We start from the raw sequence: 27,589 nt of genomic DNA, 5'->3' as shown, positions 1-27,589 counted from the left end.
TTTCGACTACAGATCAGTAAAGGACAGCAAAAAAACAAAAAATAAAACAATTACCAAGTGAGACTGAACCAAATCAGGACACCAAGAGGGACTCCACCCAGAGGAAGAAAATAAAACAGAAAGAGAGAGAGAGAGAGAGAGGGAGGAGGGGGTTATGAAGCAATGAAATGCTGAGATTAGGACCGCAGGAAATCTCTCTCTCTTTCTGTCTGCCTTTCTCTCAGCCTCTGTACCTCCTTCTGAGCCCCTCCTCTCATGTTGACATGGTTTCATTTGAATGTCTCTCTAAATACACCACTTTTGCCCCTTGAGCTCTCAGTTGTAATTCAGATCTGTTCACATGCTCATCTGACCCTGCAGGTGACAGGTGAATTAGCTGCTTTCTGATCGCCTCTACGCACCTGAGCAACGGGGAACAAGAGAAGCTTGTGGATTTTCAGGACTTTGATTACAACTTTCAGAAATATTTTTGACTTTTAAACTGCTTGTTAATGATTAGCATTTAAGTGGATGAGGAAGGACTTTCTTGGGAAGAACGTGTATTTTAACTTAGTGTGTATCGAGAAATTATACCCAGTGTTTGCTCTTTGTACATAGTGAATTTTTAAAATAACTTTATTAAGTAGCTCATGTTCACTGGTGTTGAGCTGATTCTTTAATCAACATTATACAATGAGGGACAGACTCCATTCTGGACAGTTCAGGGAACAAAGAATACAGGACCTAAAGGCATCTTGACCAGCGGATAACTTTGGACCATCCTGAAGTTCATATTTGGACATTTTTTTTTTTTTTGGCCAATCAAGTTTGTAAGAACATTTTTATCAGCAAATCAACAATCTAATGGAAGGACAGCACAACTTGGTGCCTTCATTACGGCTACTTGCACTGCAGTGGTGTCTGCTGCTTCTACCACTGACAGAAAGTGTGACCGTCGTGCCATGGAAACCCTGTACAGGTGAGATTCATGCTGTAAATTGTTTCAATGCACTAGTTAAATAATGTTTATTTATAATGAACTAGTCTTTGAGTCCTCGTGCTACAAGCTGTTTATCAGCAGGCACCAAGATGAAAGTGTCTTCCTCTGTAATAAAATTCTTCAGATTAGATCAGGTCCAGATTGTAAAGGTCTTGAATGAGACTGAACAGTCCTGAATGTTTATTCTGTGTATAACTATGGGTATTTTTGTTTATATATATATAAAATCTTATATATATGTGGGTATTTATATATATGTGTGTGTGTGTGTGTGTGTGTGTGTGTGTGTCGTCATAGAAGAATTCTGTCCTTATTGCCATTTTTTATGTGTCTGAACCAACAAATGCCATTCATATAATTTTAGCATATTTGTGGTGAAAACAATGATGGGAATGATTTATTTTTAAATAAAAATGTCATACTCCTTTGCCCTTGCTTTGATTAACTTCACAGCTTGAATGTTATTTATTTAATTACATCCAATTACATAATATTCCTATTTACACTTTTCCTATAATTACGAAATTACAACTTGATTGGAAATGACATGCAAAAAGCCAGATTTTTCTCACACATCACGTCCAACCCAATCTCACAGGAAAATGTAAAATTTTTCACGAGGTGGCAATTTTGTATGAATTTGAATTGTACAAAAAAAAGAATAATTTTTAGACTAAAGTAAGCATAAAGGTCCTCCCCTAACCTCAACCCTGCCGATGAAAGCAGATCATACAAAAATGTACGACTGCGAGTCCAAATTAGCCACCAATTCGCCAAAACGTAAAATAATTAGGAATTCCCATTGTGTTGCAATGTCTCATTTTGCATCTCAAGCATGTTTTCACTGACAAACTTGAAAATGACACTGCTGAACACTGAAAAACATGGTCATGTGTCATGCTGACCACCACAATGTCACTTAATAGAAGAAATAAATGTGAAGACATAACACACAGCCACACAAATGCATTCACAAGGCTGGGGATGTTGCCATGTTGTTGCCAGCTTGGTCTCTACAATGGAAAAATGTAAACTCTTCCCAATCCCGGCGACATCCCTCGGGCTTAAATTCCCCAATTTTCATACCACGGAGGCAATTACATTAGATACCAATGCAAAAGAAATGAGAAAATGAAAAATGCTAAAGAGTTTACTAGAAAGTTACCAAAGTAAATTCCTTAAGTGGTATTTTAAAATATTGCTTTTGTATGTCAAGAGCACACCATCTAAATGGTCCATAATTAGGGCAATGAGCTCAGCTAAAGGACTGTTATTACAATAGAAGCTGTAAATACCACAATAATGTGGATGAACCAAAGAATGCTGGGAATGTTTAGGGAATTGCAGTTCTGTCACTGAACATCTATAACATCTCTTTGTCATTAGTGTGTATCTTCATTTGAAGCGTATCATTTCTGTGCATCGGCTGCCCTCCTAAACATTTACTTGTAGTTTGAAAACTGAGTAAGAAGCATGCAGTATCCAAGAGTATCAGTTGCAAGTTCATGTATGCTGTAATTAAATGCATATGCTCATGTCACTTTGCATATTTAGATTAAGACTATGTATACTATTGAGGAAAGAAAGGGCATATGAAGTCGTAGACTTGGGCTGCTAATAAAAACATTACTTGAGCCCTATTTAAAAGTTTTTTAAACCATGTATGAATGACAGTAAATCAAAGTTCAGGGTATTGTATCAACCATCAGGGAGAGCTGGTATAATATTCTGTCTGCCCTACCTCTGTATATTTTGCATGGAAGGCAATTTGCATACTTTAGTTAATGAACTATATCAAGAGCTATTCCCATCCGCACATGCAAAAATGCATAGGCCACCAAGTATTTAGATTCTCAAGCTACATTGCATTAAATAGCAATGTATTAAACAAAATGTTATTTAAAGTCACAAAATCAAAGGCCCTGTTTACTCCTGGTATTAAGATTTGTTTTGGTCAACAAGTAGACAAGGGAGACACATTCCCATTTACACCTGGTGTTTCAATCCATCTTTATTGTCCATCTTCAATCACTTCTGTCCTGATTTCTTCAAGGGGAGGGTGTATGTATAACATACACATGTATATTGTGTATGTACAGTGTAAATGTATGGATTTTTTCAGATCTTTCGATCTAATGGACAAAATCAGCTTGCGTAATTTACATATGAATGCCCCCGGAGATGACGGGAAAACATATGTAGAACTTTAGCTTTTGTTTCTGCTCCAAAAGACTGCTACAGTCCAAAGACCAGGAAAAATGCAGTGAGTGTGTGTTAGAAATCAGGATTAGTGAGAGAATATTGTGCTTGGTACGTTTTTCCTCTTCAAAGCAAACTTGGGTCTTCAGCCAACAAAGTTTAAATCTCGCCTGACTAGCGCACTTCCCATAATGTTTATGCGTTAGGTCTGTAGGCTAGTAGACTGTCTTTTGTGGCTGTTCAAACTCATTCGTCCACATGAGTGTTTGCACCACAAAAGCAATCCAGTTGAATGCGTTTTCGACTACCTCTGGAAGTGGATGAAAGTGGACAAGCTCAAAACGTTTTAGACCCTGTTTACAACTATATTTAGCATCGCCCACTTGTGATCCGATTGACCAAAACGCATCTTAATTGCCTGAACAAGGCCAAAATGAACAATTCTTATTCTTATCCTGTCACATGAGATCACAGTGATAGCAAACCACAACCATCCAATCAATTCCCCATGCATGGACAAAATCAAGTCCCGTCCTACATTTTTTCTTGTATGATAAGCCTTTTCACTCAGACATACAGTACATCACAACAGGAAAGAAAAGACTGTCACAACCTAGTATTCGTGCCGACTTTAAAGTATAATATATAGCACAAGGCACAAGTACACTTTTCAAACATGCCATTTCACAAAAAGATATTTGTTTCCTGGTTTTTAATGATACAACTGGTCAAAATGAACAATTTCGGACACTTATTGATTATCAAACATAATAGAAGGTAGCATTCCCTATCCATTAGAAATCTATCCATTTGCATTCCCATTCTCAATGACAGTTATTTGGCTGGTGTGAACAACATTGGAAGTATGCAACCTGCTTGCTCCATCTTCACTCATGGAGCTCAGTTCTGGCCATACTGTAGAAGTTTTTGTACCAATCACCTGGAAGATCAGTCATAATTACCACCACAGGAAAAATTACGTCCCGACATTTCTGAATGGCATCACAAGAACACACCCAAACCCTTGACTAGCAACCAGCAAGTTACAAAGCATACTCCACTCCATGTCCACACCAAAGGGAGTTATTCTCTATATCAGTGAGCACTGTTTCCAAACTCCCTGAAATGTCTTCAGGTTTCTTCTGGGAATGTACACATTACAATATTCCTCATTTAAATTATTCCCACCCAAGGTATACACAAAAAAGGGAACAAGGCCTGGCTGAGTTGCGTTATTAGTGTGCTGTAACTCGCCGTTAGGTAAGGGGCGTGAGTTTACTGAATCACGCTTGAAGCTGTTGACCAATCACAATGTCACGGTGTGACAAAAGCCAGATAAGGAGAGAGAGTAAAATCCTCGTGAAGGCAGTATTATTTGGAGACCTCTTGTGGATGGTCGTCTCATCACACCGCGAAATCTGTTGCCATGGCAGCGAGGCCAATTGCCTGATTGACAGCAGGTGAGGAGAATTACAGAGAGTGTTGTGAGAGGAACGCGCATTAAGATGGGGCTTTAAAACAAGAGAGGAAACAGACTGTCGTGTGGTTCTCCTCCCGTGAGTGTGGTTCTTTCTCTCCCGTGAGTGTGGTTCTCCTCCCGTGAGATACTGTGTTTGTCGGCGGGCTGTTTATATTGAGGCTGGGCTGTGAAGCAGGGTGAAGATTGAAGCCGAGAAATGGAAATGAGAGAGTGAAGTTGTCAATGAAAATCCAGGGGATATCGTCAACAGTGGGAAAGACGCAAAGTGATGAGTATTTGATCCGTTGTTTATATGCACTGACACTGAAGTGGTGTGGAGAGTCTGGAAAGCGTGTGGCACGAGGGAAGTATTACACCAAGTGAATTAATGATCTGTCTCCAACCTTTGTTCTCCCTGCACTGAATGTGACGATTACTACATCCGTTGACTGTCTCTGGGAGAAGTGGAGCTCGTGTGAGAGACGAGAGTCGATCTGGTGGGAGAAAGACCGGTGGGTGAGTGCTGGCTCGAATGCACGGTGTGCGAGTGGAATGCAGTGCCTGAAGTGACGATTCACACGGTTTGTGTTATGGAGTGAAGTTTATCGTGTGGAGAAGTATTAATAGTCTGCTGTGCACTCTCCTCTATAGTCTTTCACCCGCTGTTCCTGAACAGGGTTTGTCACAGTAAGCGCCCAACTTACCATTCGAGACAGCCTCGCTCTGTTAATGCTGTTGATCCATTGATTCCTGTTACATTGTTGCAGCGGACAGCTGAACTGGAGCGTCTTGCTTGAGCATCCTTCCTGTCTGGTGGTCACCACACGTCCCTATCAACAGCCACTGCCCTGGTTCGAACGAGAGAAGGTATTGCCGTTGAATGTTCCATTACTGCTGAATGGTCAAACCCACGTCGCATTGTTACAGCGCATCGCTGAATTGGAGCATCTTGCTTAAAGCATCCTTCCTGTCTGGTGGTCTCCACACGTCCTTATCGAAAGCCGCTGTCTGGTGGGAACGAGAGAAGGTATTACAGCTGAATGTTTCATTACTGCTGAATGGTCAAACCCACGTTGCATTGTTACAGCGCATCGCTGAATTGGAGCATCTTGCTTAAAGCATCCTTCCTGTCTGGTGGTCTCCACACGTCCTTATCGAAAGTCGCTGCCCTGTTCGGAAAAGGAAAAGGTATTTGAAATGAACGTTTGATACGCTGTTGAATGGTTAAACCCTGTTACCTGGTTACAGTGCACAGCCGAAGTGGAGTGTCCCGCTCAAGTGTCCCCTCCGCTTGGTGGTCCCCGCATGCCCTAGTGAAAGCCTCTGCCCTGTTCAGAAGAGAGAAGGTATTTCAATTGAACATTCCATATGCTGTTGGGAAGTTAAATCCTGTTACCTGGTTACAGTGTGCAGTCAAATGGAGTGTCTCCCTCAAAGCATCCTCTCCGCCTGGTGGTCCCCACCTGTCCCCACTGGAAGCCTCCGTCTGTTCAGAAGGAGAGAAGGTATCACTGTTGAACGTCGCATCTTGTTGAACCATTGAACCCTGTCGTATCGTTGCAGGGCACAGCCAAAGTGAAGTGTTCTCTTGCCGGGTGGCCCTCTGTGCCCGTGCTGCAAAGCATTGCTACTGTTCAGAAGGAAGGAGAGTAACTACGGCACGTGTCTCGATTAAAGTGTTGTTCTGCTGTTCATGGTCTCCTCCTGGCCCGGCCCGCTCGCCACCTGCGTCCTTGTGACCCGTCTGAGCCGAGGATCCCCGTCCTCTGGATACCTACCTCTGGGCAGCCTCCGGCGTTCGTTCCATCCTCACTGCGAATACCTACCTGGTTCCAGTCCGAATGGGGTCCGTGTAGCCAAGACTTCCTTGAGAGCCTTGTAAAGGGTACTTACCCAGCGGCTTACCTGAGTGGTGTGCGTCCTCCTCTGATTCCTCCCCGACGAGCCGCAGGGTGTCCACGAACGTCCATCCCGCCCCGGTCCAGGGGGCCCATCGAATTGCTTCTGGAGAAAGAAGAGATTTTAATTAGGACTTTTCAAATTTACCTGTTTTTACTCAATAAAGAAATTGTTATTCCTTTATCCTCTGTCTTTGTCTGGTCCCTTGACACGCTCCTCGAGGCGGTGCCCGGTCTCCAGGGGTGGGTGCAGTCTGGCTTGGCCCACCCCGACCTGTGACAGAACTTTGGCGTAGTCGGCAGGGTTACCGTCTCGAGTGGAGCGATCAAGGTCCTACATGGCAGAGGAAGAAGAGCCAGAGGCCAGACAGCCGGTTATGCCCTTCTTTATGGGGGCCCCGTGGGCCCAGAAGTATGGAGGTCCGGGGTCAGAATTAAGCCTGTCAGCATGGAAGGCCCAGGTGGAATACCTGGCGGGGCTCCAAGGGCTGAATGCCCTGCAGAAGGTACAGTTCGTATTAAATTCACTAGAGGGAGAAGCAAGAAGAGAAGTACAGGCAGCACCGGAAGCAACCCGCACCACAGTCCGAGCCATCTTTGATTTCCTCACGGTACAATATGGAGACACCACCCCGGTAGCTGTCCTGAGAACCCAATTCTTCAATTGTAGGCAAGGGCCTCGACAAACTGTTCGGCCATTCGCATTGCAACTGAGGGAACAGTTTACCAGGCTAAGGGGAAGACAGGACCATGGCCTGGGCGACGAGGAGACCCTACTGCGAGATCAGTTTCTGCTAGGATTACGGGAGGGCCCAGTACGTCAGAGTCTGCGGGTGCAGTTGAGACGAAATCCTGACCTCACGTTTGAAGAACTGCGGCGAGAAGCTCTAGCCCTTGAGCGTGATCACACCGAAGGTGTGGATCCTCCCAGCTGTCTGGTGGCGAATGCTGTTAGTGGGCCTTCGGCCCCAGCCACCTCCGATTGGAAGCATGCCCTCCGGGAAAAATTGAAAAGGGATGTTCGTGAACAAATGTCTGATCTGTCCAAATCTGTTGTTGAAGAACTCCGCCGAGAACGCCTCCAGTCACTTCCTTCGACGGGAGTCGCCCTCCAGAGCGTCGTTTCGCCCGATCTATGGGTACCCGATTCCAGTGGGATGAACAAGGGCGTCCTATCTGTAACGGTTGTGGAGAAGCTGGACATTACATCCGCCAGTGCCCTTCCAGACGCGCTTCACAAGGGGGTTTTTAGAGTCTCCGGCCACTGTGGGTCAAGTGGTCGGGACCCCCTTTTCAGACCCTTCTTTTCCTGGATTGTCCAAAGAACGCCTGGTGGGCCGCTGTCCGGTTATTACGATCCGAGTCAACAGCAAGAAGGTGCAGTGTTTGTTGGACACGGGGTCGCAAGTCACTCTGTTCGCGGAGAGCCTGGTTCAGGAATTATTCGGCACCCAGGGTCGGCCGACGACTGAGGCCCCTTGGCTAACTCTGCGAGGGGCCAATGGACTCGATATCCCGTATGTGGGCTATGTAATGACGGACCTGGAGATCCATGGTATGGTTGTACCCCAGAAAGGAGTGGTGGTGGTTCGTGACGTGTGTCTGGGGTCTCATCGCGCCCTACTGGGCATGAATGTTATCTCCGACTGCTGGGAAGAGTTGTTCCAGAGTGGGCCGGCCCGAGCAACTGTGACACCTGAGGGCAGAGAATGGGAGCGTATACGGGCGGACTGTCGCCGAGTTTGTCTGGCTGAGCAACAGGAGGACCGGGAGAGCACTGGGAGAGTGGCTTGCCGTTATGCTTTGTCTGTCCCGGCTCGAAGCGAGGCGATGGTCTGGGTCAGGGTGCCCCCTAGACTTTACCACCCGGAGGAGTGGGTGCTGGTGGAACCTCACAACGAAGGTCCTAAGGTGGAGGTGGCCAGAGGACTGGCATCCGCCCAAAGAGGTCGAATTAGGGTGAGAGTTCGGAACACGAATCCTTTTCCCATCCAACTGTACCGTCATCAGTGTCTAGCCCGAGTCATCTCGGTGAAGCCGCAGCAAGTGCAAGAGCCAGGAGAAGTTAAGTTTAGCCAAGTAGGCCCAACCATAGTGGAAGTTGCTCTGGCGCAGACGGGAATGCGCAGCAGAGGGGCCGGAGAAGGACTGCCAGCCCACCTTGGAGGTGAGTCCCTACGGGGAGAAGGGCTGGAGGAGGATCAGACAAGACGGCTCAAGGCTTTTCTCTCAAAATGGCCACAGTTGTTCTCTACCCACGACGAAGACTACGGATGTACTAACATCGTGAAACATCAAATTCCCGCTGGAGAAACAACGCCTAGTAGGGAGCGCTACCGACCGGTACCTCCGACATTATATTCTGAGGTTCGTGCCCTTCTGCGAGGGATGCTGGATAAAGGGATCATCCGCGAGAGCAGTAGCCCCTGGGCGGCCCCGATCGTACTGGTGAGGAAGAAGACAGGCGCATGGAGATTCTGTGTGGATTATCGGAAGTTGAACCTAGTGACAAAGCGGGATGCTTTCCCATTGCCTCGAGTCGAGGATTCCCTTACTAGCCTCACACGGGCGGCCTGGTATTCCACACTGGACTTGGCGAGCGGCTACTGGCAGGTGCAGGTGGACGAGCGGGACCGGGAGAAGACGGCCTTCACGACCCCCTTTGGGTTATATGAGTGGGACCGGATGCCCTTCGGCCTCTGCAACGCCCCTGCCACGTTCCAGCGACTCATGCAGCGCTGTTTGGGGAGCCAGCTGATGGATACCACCCTGGTGTACCTGGATGACGTGATTATCTATTCCCCCGATTTTGAGTCGCATCTTCAGCACCTGGAGCAGGTGTTCCGTTCTCTGGAGAAGTACGGGCTGAAGCTCCAACCGGATAAATGCCAGCTCTTCCGGAAGGAGGTCAAGTTCCTGGGCCATGTTGTGAGTGCGGCAGGAATCGCTGTGGACCCAGAGAAAGTGTCGGCCGTACAGGGGTGGGCGGCCCCAAAGACTGTGCGCCAGGTTCGATCCTTCCTCGGCTTCGTGGGGTACTACCGGAGGTTCATCAAGGATTTCTCCAAGATCGCCAAACCCATGAACCAGTTGCTGGGTGGAACAGGGCATGTCCGGGGCCAAGGGTCCCCAGCGGTGGAGTGGGACCAGGCATGTGAGGTTGCTTTTCAGAAGCTCAAGCAAGAGTTGTTACAAGCACCCATTCTGGCATATGCCGATTTCACACAGCCCTTCATTCTTTACACGGACGCTAGCCATCTGGGCTTGGGGGCTGTCTTGGCCCAGAAACAACAGGAGGAAGAGAGAGTCATCGCTTATGCTAGTCGGAGTTTACACCCTGCGGAGAGAAACGATGCCAACTATAGTTCCTTCAAGCTCGAGTTACTGGCCATGAAGTGGGCGCTCAGTGAGAAGTTCAAGGACTACCTATGGGGAGCAAAGGTAACCGTGGTGACCGATAACAATCCGCTGGTACACCTGCAAACCGCCAAGCTGGGGGCGGTAGAACAGAGGTGGGTGGCTCAATTGGCCAACTTTGATTATCAGCTTCAGTACCGGCCAGGAAGGGAACATACCAACTTAGACGTGCTGTCTAGGTGGCCTGAAGGAGGGTCGGAAGGTCCGAGACCCATGCTGGAGGCAGACCGTGATGAGGGAATGATGGTGGGCATTGTGGAGGCACCGGGGCAGCCACCGGAGGAGCCGCCTGCAAGTTGGGGATGGGATCCACAGCGTTGGAGGATGTGGCAGGGCGAAGACGAGGACATGTTGATGGTTCGGGCCTGGTTGGAGCGGGGTAGTTGGCCGGAGGGTGCGGAACGCCGGGCGCAAAATCGAATCGTGAGAGGCTTGTTGGGCCAGAAGGAGAGGCTCCATCTGAAGGAGGGGGTGATTTGTCGGTCCATTCAGGACTCACACTCGGGTGACCCGGTCTGTCAGGTAGTGGTTCCCGAGAAGAGGTGTCACGCCCTGCTGGAGGCTTACCACACCAAGCTTGGTCATCAGGGGCAGGAGAGGACAGCGGCACTTTTGCGTCGCCACTTCTACTGGCCTGGGATGGAGGGGACTACGAGGGCCTACCTGCGGGGCTGTCCGTGCTGCACCCTGTTTAAAGCCAGGAAAGAGCCGCGAGCTCCAATGGTCCCCATTCGAGCCAAAGCACCGATGCATATCATCGCTATGGATTATCTGACGTTGGGTAGGCCGGTTGACCGTATCCAAAACATCCTAGTGATCACAGATCTATTCACTAAGTATGCCTGGGCCATCCCAACTCTGGATCAGACTGCTATCACTACCGCTAATGCCTTGTGGAGGTATGTCATCCAGCCCTTCGGGTGCCCTGAGGTGTTCCATTCGGATCAAGGACCCAATTTCGAATCCAGGGTAGTCCATGAGTTGTGTCAATTGTATGGATGTAAGAAGACTCATACGACGCCCTATCATCCTCAGGGGAACGGAGGGTGTGAGAGGTTTAACCAGACGCTGATTGGTCTTTTGGGGACCTTGGAAGGTGACCAACAGGGACATTGGGTGGACAATCTCCCGGCGATGGTACATGCATACAATAATAGCATTCATAGTACGACCGGCTACGCACCAACTTACCTGATGTTCGGAAGGCATGTGAGGCTGCCAGTGGACCTATTGCTGGGGACTGCGGCGGCTGAAGAAGGAGGCAGTGTAACGGGGTGGGTGACCAGACACCATCAACGCCTTCAACTGGCCTATGAACGGGTCTCAGACCGAATTAACCAAGCTGCAGCCAAGAATAAGAGGTTGTATGACCGTACGGCACGAAGTGCACCATTACTGCCTGGAGAGAGAGTTCTAGTTCGAGACAACCGACGACAGGGAAAGGGTAAGCTCAGTGATCGGTGGGAGCCCCAGCCGTATGTGATCCAACGACAGCCGCGCCTCGATCAGCCCGTGTATGCCATTCGTCCCGAAGGGAGAGCAGGGCCAGAGCGGGTGCTCCACCGCAATCTGATGCGCCCTTGTCCAAATTACCCCAAACCAGCTGTAGAGAGACCGCCTGCTGAACCAGTGTGGATGCCTCCCGTGGTGGGATGGGCTGTGGTCCCTCAGAGAGTGGGGATAGGGCCAAGGCCAGAGGAACCGAACTCCCCGCCAAGACGGTCCCAAAGGGAGAACCGGGGACAACCCCCATCCAGTTATGGAGATTGGGTGTCCGGATCCCGTTCTAGGGACTAGAACGGTTTGGCAGGGGGGTATGTCACGGTGTGACAAAAGCCAGATAAGGAGAGAGAGTAAAATCCTCGTGAAGGCAGTATTATTTGGAGACCTCTTGTGGATGGTCGTCTCATCACACCGCGAAATCTGTTGCCATGGCAGCGAGGCCAATTGCCTGATTGACAGCAGGTGAGGAGAATTACAGAGAGTGTTGTGAGAGGAACGCGCATTAAGATGGGGCTTTAAAACAAGAGAGGAAACAGACTGTCGTGTGGTTCTCCTCCCGTGAGTGTGGTTCTTTCTCTCCCGTGACTGTGGTTCTCCTCCCGTGAGATACTGTGTTTGTCGGCGGGCTGTTTATATTGAGGCTGGGCTGTGAAGCAGGGTGAAGATTGAAGCCGGGAAATGGAAATGAGAGAGTGAAGTTGTCCAGGGGATATCGTCAACAGTGGGAAAGACGCAAAGTGATGAGTATTTGATCCGTTGTTTATATGCACTGACACTGAAGTGGTGTGGAGAGTCTGGAAAGCGTGTGGCACGAGGGAAGTATTACACCGAGTGAATTAATGATCTGTCTCCAACCTTTGTTCTCCCTGCACTGAATGTGACGATTACTACATCCGTTGACTGTCTCTGGGAGAAGTGGAGCTCGTGTGAGAGACGAGAGTCGATCTGGTGGGAGAAAGACCGGTGGGTGAGTGCTGGCTCGAATGCACGGTGTGCGAGTGGAATGCAGTGCCTGAAGTGACGATTCACACGGTTTGTGTTATGGAGCGAAGTTTATCGTGTGGAGAAGTATTAATAGTCTGCTGTGCACTCTCCTCTATAGTCTTTCACCCGCTGTTCCTGAACAGGGTTTGTCACAGTAAGCGCCCAACTTACCATTCGAGACAGCCTCGCTCTGTTAATGCTGTTGATCCATTGATTCCTGTTACATTGTTGCAGCGGACAGCTGAACTGGAGCGTCTTGCTTGAGCATCCTTCCTGTCTGGTGGTCACCACACGTCCCTATCAACAGCCACTGCCCTGGTTCGAACGAGAGAAGGTATTGCCGTTGAATGTTCCATTACTGCTGAATGGTCAAACCCACGTCGCATTGTTACAGCGCATCGCTGAATTGGAGCATCTTGCTTAAAGCATCCTTCCTGTCTGGTGGTCTCCACACGTCCTTATCGAAAGCCTCTGTCTGGTGGGAACGAGAGAAGGTATTACAGCTGAATGTTTCATTACTGCTGAATGGTCAAACCCACGTTGCATTGTTACAGCGCATCGCTGAATTGGAGCATCTTGCTTAAAGCATCCTTCCTGTCTGGTGGTCTCCACACGTCCTTATCGAAAGTCGCTGCCCTGTTCGGAAAAGGAAAAGGTATTTGAAATGAACGTTTGATACGCTGTTGAATGGTTAAACCCTGTTACCTGGTTACAGTGCACAGCCGAAGTGGAGTGTCCCGCTCAAGTGTCCCCTCCGCTTGGTGGTCCCCGCATGCCCTAGTGAAAGCCTCCACCCTGTTCAGAAGAGAGAAGGTATTTCAATTGAACATTCCATATGCTGTTGGGAAGTTAAATCCTGTTATCTGGTTACAGTGTGCAGTCAAGTGGAGTGTCTCCCTCAAAGCATCCTCTCCGCCTGGTGGTCCCCACCTGTCCCCACTGGAAGCCTCCGTCTGTTCAGAAGGAGAGAAGGTATCACTGTTGAACGTCGCATCTTGTTGAACCATTGAACCCTGTCGTATCGTTGCAGGGCACAGCCAAAGTGAAGTGTTCTCTTGCCGGGTGGCCCTCTGTGCCCGTGCTGCAAAGCATCGCTACTGTTCAGAAGGAAGGAGAGTAACTACGGCACGTGTCTCGATTAAAGTGTTGTTCTGCTGTTCATGGTCTCCTCCTGGCCCGGCCCGCTCGCCACCTGCGTCCTTGTGACCCGTCTGAGCCGAGGATCCCCGTCCTCTGGATACCTACCTCTGGGCAGCCTCCGGCGTTCGTTCCATCCTCACTGCGAATACCTACCTGGTTCCAGTCCGAATGGGGTCCGTGTAGCCAAGACTTCCTTGAGAGCCTTGTAAAGGGTACTTACCCAGCGGCTTACCTTAGTGGTGTGCGTCCTCCTCTGATTCCTCCCCGACGAGCCGCAGGGTGTCCACGAACGTCCATCCCGCCCCGGTCCAGGGGGCCCATCGAATTGCTTCTGGAGAAAGAAGAGATTTTAATTAGGACTTTTCAAATTTACCTGTTTTTACTCAATAAAGAAATTGTTATTCCTTTATCCTCTGTCTTTGTCTGGTCCCTTGACACGCTCCTCGAGGCGGTGCCCGGTCTCCAGGGGTGGGTGCAGTCTGGCTTGGCCCACCCCGACCTGTGACAACAACACATTGTTCCAGCTGACCAATCAGAGCACATTGTGCTTTTTGAAAGGAGGGGCTTCATAGATACAGGAACTAAAGAGAGCGTTACTGACAGACTGGGAAGAGAAGCGCTACAACAGTGTAACATTTTTTTAACATTCAAGCATGAAAACCTATTCTAGTAGAGCCCATAAACACAATTAAGACTTTGTAAAATGGCATAATAGGTCACCTTTAAGGTCCCTATAAATAAATAATGTTGCCTATTGAATGATCCCACAGGGTGTAGTTACAAGTTAGCAGGGGCTAACTTGACCATGCAACCAAAACTTGTTTCTACTTGTTACCTCAACTTCTGTCTTTAATCTTTGTCCTCTTCGTCTACAGATCTCCATCCAGTGGACCTGCTGTCTCGGGTGGTGCCTCATAACGGCGAGGCACTGGCTGGGGTCCGTATGGTGCAGGAGGGAGGTGCTCGTGGAGTCCAGCTCTTCAAACCTACGCAGGCACTCACCTTTCCATCTTCTCAGCTCTTTATTAACTGCGCTCACTTCCCTGCAGAATTCTCCATAGTGGCCACTCTGAAAGTGCCTCAAACCAGAATGAAGGTAAGCTTATACTGACATAGACATTTAATGCCAGAACTGCTTGTGTCCAGAAATGCTCATGCCCAGCTTAATCATAATAGAAAGTCTCAGAAATGGCTAATTTCCTCTTTGAGAATAGCAATTTTAGTTCAAGCAGGGTTAAACTCTGGTGTATTATATTGGGGTTATTTCACTAGGAATCAATTTTTTGACACATTATAGGCCAACCCCGAAGTTAGCATCACTCTGGTTCCCTCAACAAAAAAACAGTAGGATTTTTCCACTGGCCTATGGAATATTGCAGAAAATAAGCTCTGTGACCAAAAAAGTTATGATTCTTACAAGTTTTGTTCATCATGATAATCTTCATAAATTAACCAAAATTGTATGACTTTTGAAGCCTAAATACAATAGCCAGAAGTAAAAAGCTAAACATAGGCTACAAACTGACTACACCACGGTCGCATGACTTCAATGTCACCACCATTAAGCTTTCGACAACTATTTCAGCCTTTATTTAAAAAACATTTACCATGATGGTTTGAGTTAGACTAGTTTTATTTTCATTTTTATATATATAGCGCTTATAAACACAACGAGTCAGTAAAAGCGGACTAGTGATGAGTTTTCCTGTTCACCGTGATAATGTTTAATGTCCCCGACAACCTCTATAGTCCCATTGAGGAGCCGTTTCACGATACTGTTTTCAACTAAGCTGAAAACGTTTTATGTGTTTTGACCGTTCATATACACGACAACATCGTATTGGGGACCTGAACTTTTGAAAATGGGTTTCAAAGTGCAAGTTTTTGAAAACGATACCTTTATTGTCTCTGTGTAAACTACAAAAATGTAAATTTGTGAAAGCGGAAACATTATGCAAATGCGTATTATGCGTTGTGTCTATAGGCGCGTAGTGTTTCTTTACAAAGTGACATCGCCAACTACTGGCCTGGCAGCAGAATACAGCGTTTTTAATCCTTTTCACTGATCCGCGTTAAAGGGGTTCATTTTGATAACGTTGTTGTCTATACACGAAAAACACAAAGGAAAACTTTTCTGTTTTTAGTACATCGTTGTTGTGTAAACGTACCCTTAGCCACTTTTTAGCAACTGCTTTTTTTCAGGACAAGTGAAAGCTTCACACGTTGTAGAATAAAACGTGAAAATATCTTACACTTGTACCAACCACAGACCTTATTTCAGGCATTTAACCAAAAAACCCATAAAAAAAACTACAAGGGTCAGAAAGAAGGTAAGTAATGGTTATGATATAAAATTGCCCCAAATGAATGACAACCTAAACCTGACTGTCCTTACTTTATCTCTGGACTCACTCTGTCTTCCAGAAGAATGAGTACTTGTTTGCTGTGGTGAAGGAAGATGTCGATCAACTCCTGCTCGGCCTGCGTTTCTCTAAAGACAAAGTCCATCTCATCTATCGGGGCTCAATGGGGAGGGAACGTCTCAGCTTTAAAAGAATCCGCCTGGCGGACAACCACTGGCACAGCATAGTATTAGCTATCAGTGGCCACCATGCCACCCTCACCCTGGACTGCGGCATCCCACTGGAACTGTGAGTCTGTAATGGCAGTAGATAGACCCTTTAACCTTTTAGGTATTCACTACAAGATTTAAGCATTTAAATGACCTCAAAGTAAAATTTAGGACAATTTATACGATTAAAATATGATTTCTTGTCCAAAATGTGCACATATTATTGCAATGAATTCTTGAGCAATTAGCTGCACATTAAGTGTATGGGTGGCATTTAAAACATTAAAGCGCCTGACATTTGTTATTTCTAGGGGTGGGATCTTTCTAGCCATAAAATATAAGAGATTCAGAAACAAAACATATTGTTGCAGTTCAAAGTTGAGTCCTGTGAGTAATGTACTTCCACTGATGGGTTCCAGGGTCCATAAACAGCCATTTCCCTCTGATCTCAGCACCGATGGCTCCAGGTTCCACATTGGAAGTCGAAGAAAGTGGAGAGGCCTGTTTTCTGTGAGCTTCCTATTCTCATATTGCTTGCATAAAATGTAAAATATATTAGCATACAGACAAACATACCTGTTGGTCAGAGGATGATCTGTCTTCTTTCTTAAGGGTTTACTGCGCCAGCTTGTCCTTGTACCTGGATCGGACGCGACGTCACGTGTTTGCCCCTCCTCCAAACCGTCACTGGTTGAGCTTTCTGTCCCTACAATTCTGTCAAACTTGCCAGTAAATTCCCACATGAATGATGTCCTGCTCCCTCCATATGGTAAAACTAAATGTTTAAGTTCAAATGATTTTAAGGTTGAATTAAAAGGAATCTAATTTTTTTTTAAATTCCAAACCCATATGACTGTCATGCAAAAGGAGCAATTTTAAACAATTGTAAAGGTCGCTATCATATACAGTGCTATGCATAAGTTTAGACACCCATGCTAAAGTTGACTAGAAAGAGGAATAAAAAATCATCTTTTGGAAATTGAACTTAATGCCTTAATTAAAAAAATGTGGAAAAATCCAACCTTTAAGGACACCAATTTTCTTTGTGAATAAATAATGTATCGTAAATAAATAAATGTTCTTCCTTAAAATACAGGGTGCATAAGTCTGGACACCCCTATGATAAATTCCCATAGAGACAGGCAGATTTTTATTTTTAAAGGCCAGTTACTTCATGGATCCAGGATACTATGCATCCTGATAAAGTTCCCTTGGCCTTTGGAATTAAAATAGCCGCACATCATCACATAGCCTTCACCATACCTAGAGATTGGCATGGTTTTATTTCAGTTAGCCTAATAGCTGGTTTGATTTGCATTGAGAGATGATCTTATGGAAAGTACTCCATGCCAATCTCTAGGTATGGTGAAGGCTATGTGATGATGTGCGGCTATTTTAATTCCAAAGGCCAAGGGAACTTTATCAGGATGCATAGTATCCTGGATCCATGAAGTAACTGGCCTTTAAAAATAAAAATCTGTCTGCCTCTATGGGAATTTAACATAGGGGTGTCCAGACTTATGCACCCTGTATTTTAAGGAAGAACATTTATTTATTTACGATACATTATTCATTCACAAAGAAAATTGGTGTCCTTAAAGGTTGGATTTTTCCTAATTTTTTAAATTAAGGCATTAAGTTCAATTTCCAAAAAATGATTTTTTATTCCTCTTTTTAGTAACCTTTAGCATGGGTGTCTAAACTTATGCATAGCACTGTATATATATATACGCTATCATATATATATATGTATATATATAGTTAAAACTGAGATGCTTAATGGAAAATAGGCTGGTTAAACATCATATCAATATAGCCAATGTTAACACAGAGTTACAATGAACCATTACAAACAAATTATTTTATCATGACTGGAGCCATGTACAACATTTTGAGGAAAAGAACAGATCTATGGTGCTAAAGACGGCACTGATGACATATCGCCCATGGTCAGATTGAGTTATCATCCCAAACTAAACATCTGACACTTGTTTCGCTCTGAAAAGGAAAACAGAGGTTATGCCGCTCGCAGTGAGAGCTGTCAGTGATTGAGTGTGTGCTGGTGATGAGGGGGTTTACGCTGGCACACATCTCGGGCATGACAAACAATACTGTGTTTATATAATTTGTATTGACAATTTAAATTAGCTAATGGCAACTTTGATCTTGATTACACACCTTGGTTAATACTTTTACAACCTCACAGTCTGAGACATATTGTTTTGCACTTTACGTCTGTGATCACATAGCGGAGATTTTGTTTATTGTTTCATATCCATATTCTTTTGATAAAGTAGATCCATTACAAATAGTCATCCAGTGTCTTTAACACATCAAAAACGTATGTATTGTAGAAATCCAGTAATCACAGATTTCATCAAATACAATATATTTTAATGTAATTCAAAAAGAAATATTACTTTTAGCATATTTGTTCAGTATGTGTTCTTGAACTTTTGCATTCTCACGTCAATGTACAGAGACGGAGGTCCGTGTGACTCTGGGGTCTAAACCAGCATGCACTGCGGCAGAGCAGGGACAACTCTGGTTTGACACTCTTAAAAGGGGCCTCTTCCTGTGTGATGGTGCATACTGGCACTCTATGCTGCAAGGTAGGAAGAAATAAAGTTTTTTAACTTATGACCGATAATATAGTTTACATTCTGCTATGAAAATAAAAAAAATCAGGCAGTTGAGATATGCTACATAGTATATTCCGCTTTACCCGAGTGTGCTGTATGAATGTGAATAAAGTTGGATATAATATACATCCAACTTTATATGTTCGATATAGAGCTGTGCGATAATACAGTTTACATTTTTGCGATGATTTAAATAATCAAGCAGCCACAGTTTGCCATTTTAATTTACAAAATCATGTCATATTTACAATTAAAATGCAATATTTATATAAACTCCAGAACCCTTCATAAAAATAAGCATAAGTGATCAGTTCCTTTATGAAAAAGTACTGTTGCATTGGAGGTGGCAACAGAAGGTAATACCATGGTATATCATGATCACCATGGCCAAAACCCTGGTACTGTTCTTTTTTTTTTTTTTGCACTTTTTTTGTTTGTTTGCTATGCCAGCTGAAGTGCCTCAGTAATTGTTTTTAACACTGTTCAATTTGCAGATAAAGACAGACTAGACTATGTAGATGACTACCAGGACCTCTACACCACCTCAGAGACTCAGGACATCGAGCTTTTCCAGATCCCCTCTGTTGGGATGTTTGCTGCTATGGCTCATCGGGCCACCAAACCAGGCTCTGCCATCTACCGCTGGACCCATGGCCAATTCCAGCTCTACCAGAACATCAGCACCTTTAAGGCCCAGGCATGGAAGCAATTCACGATAGGGAGGAAGGTGAGAAAAGATAATAATCATTGTTGGGGAAAGTAAATGCATTAAAAGTAATGCATTACAATATTGCTTTACTCCCTAAAATGTAACTAATTGTGTTAGTTACTTTTTATGGAAAGTAATGCATTATATTACTTTTGCATTACTTTTTCTCACCTGGGCTGGGCTTGCTTGTTTGCTTTTTAATAACAAATATATATATATATATATATATATATATATATATATATATATATATATATATATATATATATATATATATATAGTAAATGTAAAGGCCCTTTCACACCAAAAGTTAAATAAATAAGCCTCAGACTAAATGAAATACAAATTCATGCCTGTACAGTAGAGACAAACCTCTCAGCTGTGCTGCCATTCTGAATTGCAGAAGAATAGGATGCAAAAGAAGACATTTTTGCTTATTAGATTGGTTGATTTGGATCATCGAAGGTCAGCAGCAAAGACATTGGTTAATAAAGACAAGTGAGATTATACACATAAAGTATGTTTATATTATTTAACATATTTAATTTTTGCATGTTTGTGTAATATTCTAAGTTTGCTTGTTTTTTTTTACTGTATTTATTCATTTTGAGTAATACTGAATCTGTTTTTGTGCAAATGAATGAAATGAGTAAATGCATGCTCCCAGTCTAGAAAAACAAGAAGCATCATGTTCACACAGCGCACACAACGCCTCTGCACTTACTCCCGATTTCTCACAATATGGAGACAGGAGAGCTGTCCGTCACTAAATGGGAAAACAAAGTAACTTGCGTTACTTATTTGAAAAAGTAACACAGAAATTTAAAAGTAATGCTTTACTTTACTAGCTACTTGAACTTGAACTAGTTACTTCTGTAACGTGTTGTAATACGTTCCCCCCACACGATAATAATGTTGTAAAAGGCTAAAACTTTCAAGTGCAGCAAGTAACGGTAAGTAAAGCAAGTAAATGGCTTTTGGAATGAGAGAAAATGTTGGGCGGGACTTGATTTCGTCCTTCGGGAATTGATTGGATCGTAAAAATTGGGCATTGCTAACTAAATGGAGGCAGTTTTGAATGCCAGTTGGGAAATATTTAGTCCAACCTTACTCCAAGACAGATGTCTTTTGGAGGGGGAGGGAAGGTTTTTGATTAAAGATTACGAGTGCACATGAATTAAAAAAATAATAATAATGATGTGCAGTGTAAATAATTTATATCAAATATAAATATTTGAAAAACCTTAAAAATACAGTACGGTTAACCAACATGCAAAACTGGGCTATGCTAGGCTATGTCTAGCTTCATATAAGGCTAGGCTTCATATGTCAATGAAAGTAGTTTTTTTCAAAAATCGACACTTTGATTTTAAAATCTAATCTAATTCATTTGAATATTAAGCTTACACATCTTAAAAGTCGCCATGAAATCAAAATGGACAATTCATATTTTCATTACAATTCGTTTCTCAGAAATTGCGTACTGCACCTATAAACAGGCAAAGGTTGTACAGTGCAGCTGTAGAGAGCAGTGATTGACATTTCATTAGGAAAGAATTACAGGCAGAAAAAGCCTGAGGTGAAATGTTAAGCGGAGCAGGTGAGAAGTGAGAAGCTTCATTCAGAGATACACTAGACAGCGTTCAGTATCATAAGTGTGATCTGAATGTTTTCCACTCAATCATGCACAGATACAGACTTTACACTGCACTTCAGGAGACAGATGTGTTTTGATGTGGTGTTCCTTACAAACATACGCAATAACTTTAAATCACCAGTGTAGTCAATCACAGAAATTAATTTTGTCTGATGATCTTTCCCTTCCTTGAATGAATCATTTATACACATCTGTCTGTCTGCAGTGTAGATGTTTAGTCTTAATTATATCACACAGATCTTGAATTCTAAAGAATAGGAAGTAATAAAACTTCTTTGTTGAAACCTGCAGCTCCTTACAACTATCATTATCATTACTGTAAATCATGGAGCCTGTATTTGTATCAGTTAAATCATCACTAAACTCTTCGCCTGAGTGAAATTATGACTCATACTAAGCTATATTATACAGTATATATCTACCACCTGATCTTCACACTGTTCTAAATTTAGCGAGCTGGAATCGTGATAGCCAAATGACAGACTGACTGATAAGTGTAACTTTATCTCTGTTTGTCTGTATCAAGCTCATTTATCACTGTGTGTGTTGTATGTGTGCCAGATGTTCTTGGCGGTGTCGAACTCCGTGGGCCCAGCGGACGGAAAGCAAGAGCTGTCTGTGATCTATAGGTGGAGTAATAAGAGGCTGAAGTTTGTGAGATATCAGACCCTGGAGACGCACAGCGCTCGTGACTGGGAAGCCTTCCATATTAATAGTGAAGCTTTTTTGGCTGTGGCCAATCACCGAACAGGTTGGTCCTATAATGGTGGTGGGGCTGAATCAAGAGATTATTATCATCAATAGACTTGTACATAGGCCTACATCACCAGTCAAAAGTTTGGAGTCTCTTATGCTCACCAAGGCTTTTATTTGATCCAAAATACTGTAAAAACAGTAATATTATTAAATGATTGTACAATTTAAAATAACTTTCTATAAATTCCTGTGATGGCAAAGCTACATTTTCGGCATCATTACTCCAGTCCTCAGTGTCACATGATCCTTCAGAAATTATTCTAATATTTGATGCTCAATTATTGGTGCTCATTATCAAAATGAATATTTTGTGAAAACGGTGATACATTTTTTTTTTTCAGGAATCTTTGATGAATAGAAAGTTCAAAAGAATTTGATATATATTTATTTGATATAGAAATCTTTTGTAATATTGTAAATGTATTTTCAATCGATTATGGCATCCTTTCTGAATAAAAGTATTCACTAATTTCTTTCTTTTTTGTAATCATACTTACATCAAAGTTTTGAATTACAGTGTATCACCGTTTCCACAAAAATATGAAGCCGCACAACTGTTTTCAACAGTGATAATAAGAAGAAATGTTTCTTGAGCAGCAAATCAGCATATTAGAATGATTTCTGAAGGATCGTGTGACACTGAAGACTGGAGTAATGATGATGAAAATTCAGCGTTACGATCAAAGGAATAAAGTACATTTTTAAATATATCCAAATAGAAAATTTCACATTATTACTGTTTTACTCTTTTTTTTATCAAATAAATGCAGCATAATTAATCCAAACTTTTGTCCTAAAATACTGCTAAATTCACCCCAAGCCAGAAAAGATGAATGGCCATCATCATGCCATTCAATTCAGTAAATGGTTTCAGTATTTCATTTTGTTACAGTTACTGCTCTTAAAATAGGTTGCATTTGTGAGAATAGTTTTATCTTTTATCTTAAACCCCTATTTTATGTACCTGTCATCCCTATTAGATAACGGGAATCACAACATTAACAGTGTCGTTTATAAGTGGAACCCAGGCACCAAGACGTTTGAGGTGAACCAGACCATCTCGACATCAGGAGCATATGACTGGGAGTTTTTCACTGTAGGGCCCTACCACTTCCTAGCAGTGGCCAATGCATTTGATGGAATCTCCACCCAAATAGATTCATCAATCTATATCTGGCTTGGTGGAGCCTTTCAGCTCTTTCAGACTATAAGGGTGAGTTTAGGAAGCATGTAGCATGATTTCAAAATGTCTGTGATGGATGTAAGGCCGATACTTGCTGATGGCTTGGATCAAATCAATTGGATTATTCTGAAACTTAGAAGTGGTTTACTTTTGAGTGGAAACACTGATGTGAATGAGGGACATTTCTATCCTGAGTTGCACATTAAGAAAAATGAAGTGGAAAATCATGACACAAATGAAAAAAAGTTGAATGAAGGACTCATGTAGGTGTTTCCCAGCTGCAGCATGTTATTTTACATTTACCTGACACCTGTTCTCACTGAATTTCCTCGGGGCATCTGTGGTATTGCTGGGGTTGTTTAAGTATAGGGGAACTAAAGCTTTAACCGTCGTAAAAGACCCCGGAGAGATTTACTGCTTGAAATCTTGATGTCACAAACTTTCATTCATCACTGCAATTTATTTTACTAAACATATAATGATTTTCATAGGAAAAAGACATTAATCTTTTTTGCAAACATGAGATATATAAAAAGTCTGTTCATGGGTATTGCGATTGGTAAGGTGATTTCTGATAAATATCACTTAAAGGAACAGCTGACCCAACAATTTTATCATTTACTCAGTCTCGGGTCATTATTAATTCCATATTATTTTCTTTCTTCCATGAAACCAAACAGAAGAGCTTAGACACAATGTTGGAGCTACTCTTTTTCCAGTCAATGGAAGTAAATGGCGAAGCTCCAAATTATGAAATCTACCAAGCTTGAAAATGAATAAAAGTAGTTCAATTGGAGCTTGGTAAAATAAATCACCATCCACTTTCTTTCTATGAAAAATAGCATCTCGGAAAACACCCTTTACAAAAAAAATGACCAAAAATTTGAAATCGGAAGTCAGATGAAAAAGTAATGGCTGCTTTCACATAAAAACTATAAACTATAAACACTAAAAAGTGTTAAACATTTTCAATCACTGTTGAATTCGCTCTAAATCACTGATCCAATGTACATGTCAACAGACTTAACGAGGCAGACTCACCGCTTGTGATGTTGTCAGCCGTTTCAGATGGGAATTTCCCTGTGTGCAGATGTGTTTTACAGGGGAATAAAGAACAAGAAGAGTTTTTTTGTTAATATCAAGCGTTTAGATGATGTTACACTATAATTAAATTCTTGAGATCTTACCATCTAACAAAACTGAAGTCATAAATGTGATATGGATCTTGTGAAGTTATCGATGCAGTCAGTGTCAATTCAGCAGGACCGTGTTTCCCCAAAATGGAACAGACACTACAATGGTTTTAACTTATGAAGAATACAGTTGAGTGTTTGCATCAGTTTATGGAAATACTTCTGCATGACTGCATCTATATTCATTTGGAGGTTTAACCTCGACTTGATATAAGAAATAGGCAGCCTTTTACCTTAAAGGAATAGCGGAGGATTTTTTACTTCCGGGTGGATCACCGATACTATTGGTCCTCCTAATTGTCAATCATTCAAGAGAATCAATCAAACTTTTCAAAAAGTGGAGAGGGCGGGTTTTATCTAAAATTCGGAAAGATCCTCAGCTATACCTTTAATGTTGGTTGATGCATTATATAGGGGCTGTTTACATGAAACCCTTTCAACTGAAAACAGAAAACTTTTAATGCGTTTTGGCCATTCGATTAAACAACAACTGCGTTTTTGGGGCCTGAAAACAAAAACTTTTAAAAAACGGGTTTCAAAGTGCACATTTTTGAAAACGACACTGTTATTGTCTCTGTGGAAACTACAGAAACACACATTTTTGAAAACAGTGATGTCATGCGCATGCTTATTATGTGTTCAGTCTATAGATGAGTAGTTTTTCTTTACAAAGTGACATCGCCAACTACTGGCCTGGCAGCATAATACAGCGTTTTTAATCATTTTCACCGATCTGTGTGAACAGGGATTGATAACCGAAAAACACAATGGAAAAACATGTAAACGTGCCCTGGTGGGACCTCATTGTAAAGTGTCACCCTTATTATTATTACTACCAAGCCCAATCTATCTTTTTTTTTTTTTCAACATATATCTTTAATTTCTCTAGACATTTGGGGCTACAGACTGGGAAATGTTTCAGATTGGAAACAGAATCTTCCTCGCTGTTGCCAATGGACACATGCTGTGTGAGAGAGGACCAAGCCTCTATACCATCAACTCAACTATATATGAACTTGATATGACAACCAAGATGTTCCTCAAGTTCCAAGACATTGTAACATACAGGTAAAGCTTGACCTATAAAAGATTTTTGGGGGTTGAGAGTCAATCATAATTCAAATCTTTTGACTTTATTTCCTCTTGTATGGCAGTGCGGTGGACTGGGAATTCTTTTCGCTTGGAGATGAGCACTTTTTAGTTGTAGCCAACTCTTATGACGGATCGTCTTACTCTTTGAACAGTGTTATATACAGGTAATTATTTAAAATGTAAACATCATAAACATGTCATAAGATCAATTTATGCATGCTGCAGTACTTCAGACATTGGCATTGCGGTTGGTTGTGCTACTGTTTAGAGATACTAGTATACCGTGTTAAATATCTTATCAAATGAAGATCTTTTTGATGAAATCTAAGAGATTTCTGTCCCTCCATTGACAGTTACGCAACTACCAATTTGACGCTTCAAAAAGTTCATAAAGAGAGCGTAAAATGTGAATAAAGTCTTAAATTCAATCTGCTCATCATATAAAGTGATCATGTCTCCTCAGAAAATTTGTACTAAACGGCACGATTCATATGGATTAGTTTTAGTCAAAGTGGTAGTTGTGTAACTGTCAATGGAGGGACAGAAATCTCTTAGATTTCATCAAAAAGATCTTCATTTGTGTTCCGAAGATGAAGGAAAGTGTGAATGACAGTGTCACCTGAGGGCGAGTAATTGATGATAGATTTTTCCTTTTTGGGTGGAACATCCATGGAACATTTCCATTCCACAAAAGGTTCTTTCTATTGAAAAAAAAAATGTTATTTAGATTTTAAAAAATCTATTTAAAGTTATTTTAAGAACTGTTTACTGAAAGGTTTTTGGGGAAAAAAGTTTCTTCTGTGGCATTGCTGCAAAACATACTTTTTTAAGAACCATTATTAACAGTGTATAAAGTCTATTGCAATAAATTAAGATTTTTTTAGAAATCTTTTTGACTTTTGTTGTTTTTGTCTCTGACAGATGGCAGGGATATGAGGGTTTTGTCCCTGTCCATCGGTTACCAACTATAGGATGCAGTGACTGGGAGTTCTTTACCTCGGCAGAGGGTTCATACCTGATGTACTCCAGTGCCAAAGCACCTCTTTCCAAAGTCTTCAAGCTGAGGATCCACTGAGGGCACAAACAGTTGTTCAGCTTTTGCATATTTTGATAGAATTGAATAGTTTTCTATTACACTTTCATGGGAAACTTTTTAATGTCAGAGAAGTCAATCAAGCTGGCAGGAGGTGGAATCTGGAGTTTGATACTTACTGAAAACTACCTCATCTTCATAAGAAAAAAAAAACTGTCAAGATGCAAGGGAAAAACTCAGTGGTGAATCTCAATTGTGTTCCTCAGTTTAAAATGATATTTTGGTTCAGCAAAGACTATTCTGTTTCAAGAAATGAACATTTGTGCACATTGAACATCCCTCAAATCCAGAAAGTGAAATGAGGGTGCAGAACATTTAGACTCTGTGTAACTTCTATTTACAATACACAGTACTTTCCATGAATAGGATACACTCAGTTGTGGAAAGTGCCATACAATGTTTTAAAGATTATATCAATCATGTAAAATAGTGTAATAAATAATGTTATTTATATGTATAATATTTGTATTTGACCTCTTGTTCTTTGCACTACAATTAATTGATTTTATTTTATCAATAAAACATATGCTTATGTTTCTCAGTTTCAAATATGTATATTACATTGGGCTTTTTATTTAACAACCACTGATCTATAGATAACTGTATTGTTCATAGAATTACATTTGTACTGGCTCCTGAAGCCATTTCACTTGGGTATAATGTCACAAAAGGGAAGAAAATACAATTGCAACTTCAGTTTCATGACTTGCTACATGATGTTGTTTACAAATAAGCATAGTTTAAGTATTTGAGATTATTTTACATTGAAATTTAAGTCATTTACTTACCCTCAAGTTGTTCCATCCAAGCCTGTATGACTTTCTTTCTTCTGTTGAACACAAAAGAAGATATTTTGAAGAATATGGGTAACCAAACAGTTGATGGGCCCCATCTTATGGGGGAAAAATACTATGGAAGTCAATGCATGGGGCCCATCAACTGCTTGTTTACATTCTTCAAAATATCTTCTTTTGTATTTAACAGAAGAAAGAAATTCATTCAGGTTTGGATGGAACAACTTGAGACTGAGTAGGCTAGGCCTATATGACAGAATAAAATTTTTGAGTGAACTTTCCCTATAATTGACATTTACAGGGTGACTATGGGGTCAAC

The 27,589-nt window shown here is 42.6% G+C and overlaps 1 protein-coding gene across 1 annotated transcript; it reads left to right on the top strand.

Annotated features, from left to right (window-relative positions):
* The first annotated feature begins 311 nt into the window (after window positions 1-311).
* On the top strand, window positions 312-27,022 carry tspeara (thrombospondin-type laminin G domain and EAR repeats a). Its single transcript, XM_081380040.1, has 12 exons — window positions 312-958; window positions 14,455-14,675; window positions 16,004-16,230; window positions 16,571-16,661; window positions 16,764-16,920; window positions 18,632-18,763; window positions 19,288-19,520; window positions 21,721-21,910; window positions 22,896-23,128; window positions 25,181-25,359; window positions 25,446-25,547; window positions 26,305-27,022. The coding sequence occupies exons 1-12, from the start codon at window positions 844-846 to the stop codon at window positions 26,456-26,458; spliced, it is 2,034 nt and encodes a 677-aa protein (XP_081236166.1). The 5' UTR covers window positions 312-843; the 3' UTR covers window positions 26,459-27,022.
* The last annotated feature ends 567 nt before the right edge of the window (window positions 27,023-27,589 follow it).

Source organism: Scardinius erythrophthalmus (assembly GCF_964197995.2).
Source record: "Scardinius erythrophthalmus genome assembly, chromosome: 12".
In the NCBI taxonomy this organism is placed as follows: Eukaryota; Metazoa; Chordata; class Actinopteri; order Cypriniformes; family Leuciscidae; genus Scardinius; species Scardinius erythrophthalmus.
The sequence above is the reverse complement of the archived record's forward strand: the minus strand, read 5'-3'. Positions and strand labels throughout refer to the sequence as shown.

Bases quoted from the DNA above. Each gene is read 5' to 3' on its own strand.
- tspeara (XM_081380040.1), top strand. From the start codon at position 844: ATGGAAGGACAGCACAACTTGGTGCCTTCATTACGGCTACTTGCACTG. The intron at 16,231-16,570 runs GTGAGTCTGTAA...GATGGGTTCCAG, and splicing joins TGCGGCATCCCACTGGAACT to GGTCCATAAACAGCCATTTC. The intron at 16,662-16,763 runs GTGAGCTTCCTA...TTCTTTCTTAAG, and splicing joins AGTGGAGAGGCCTGTTTTCT to GGTTTACTGCGCCAGCTTGT.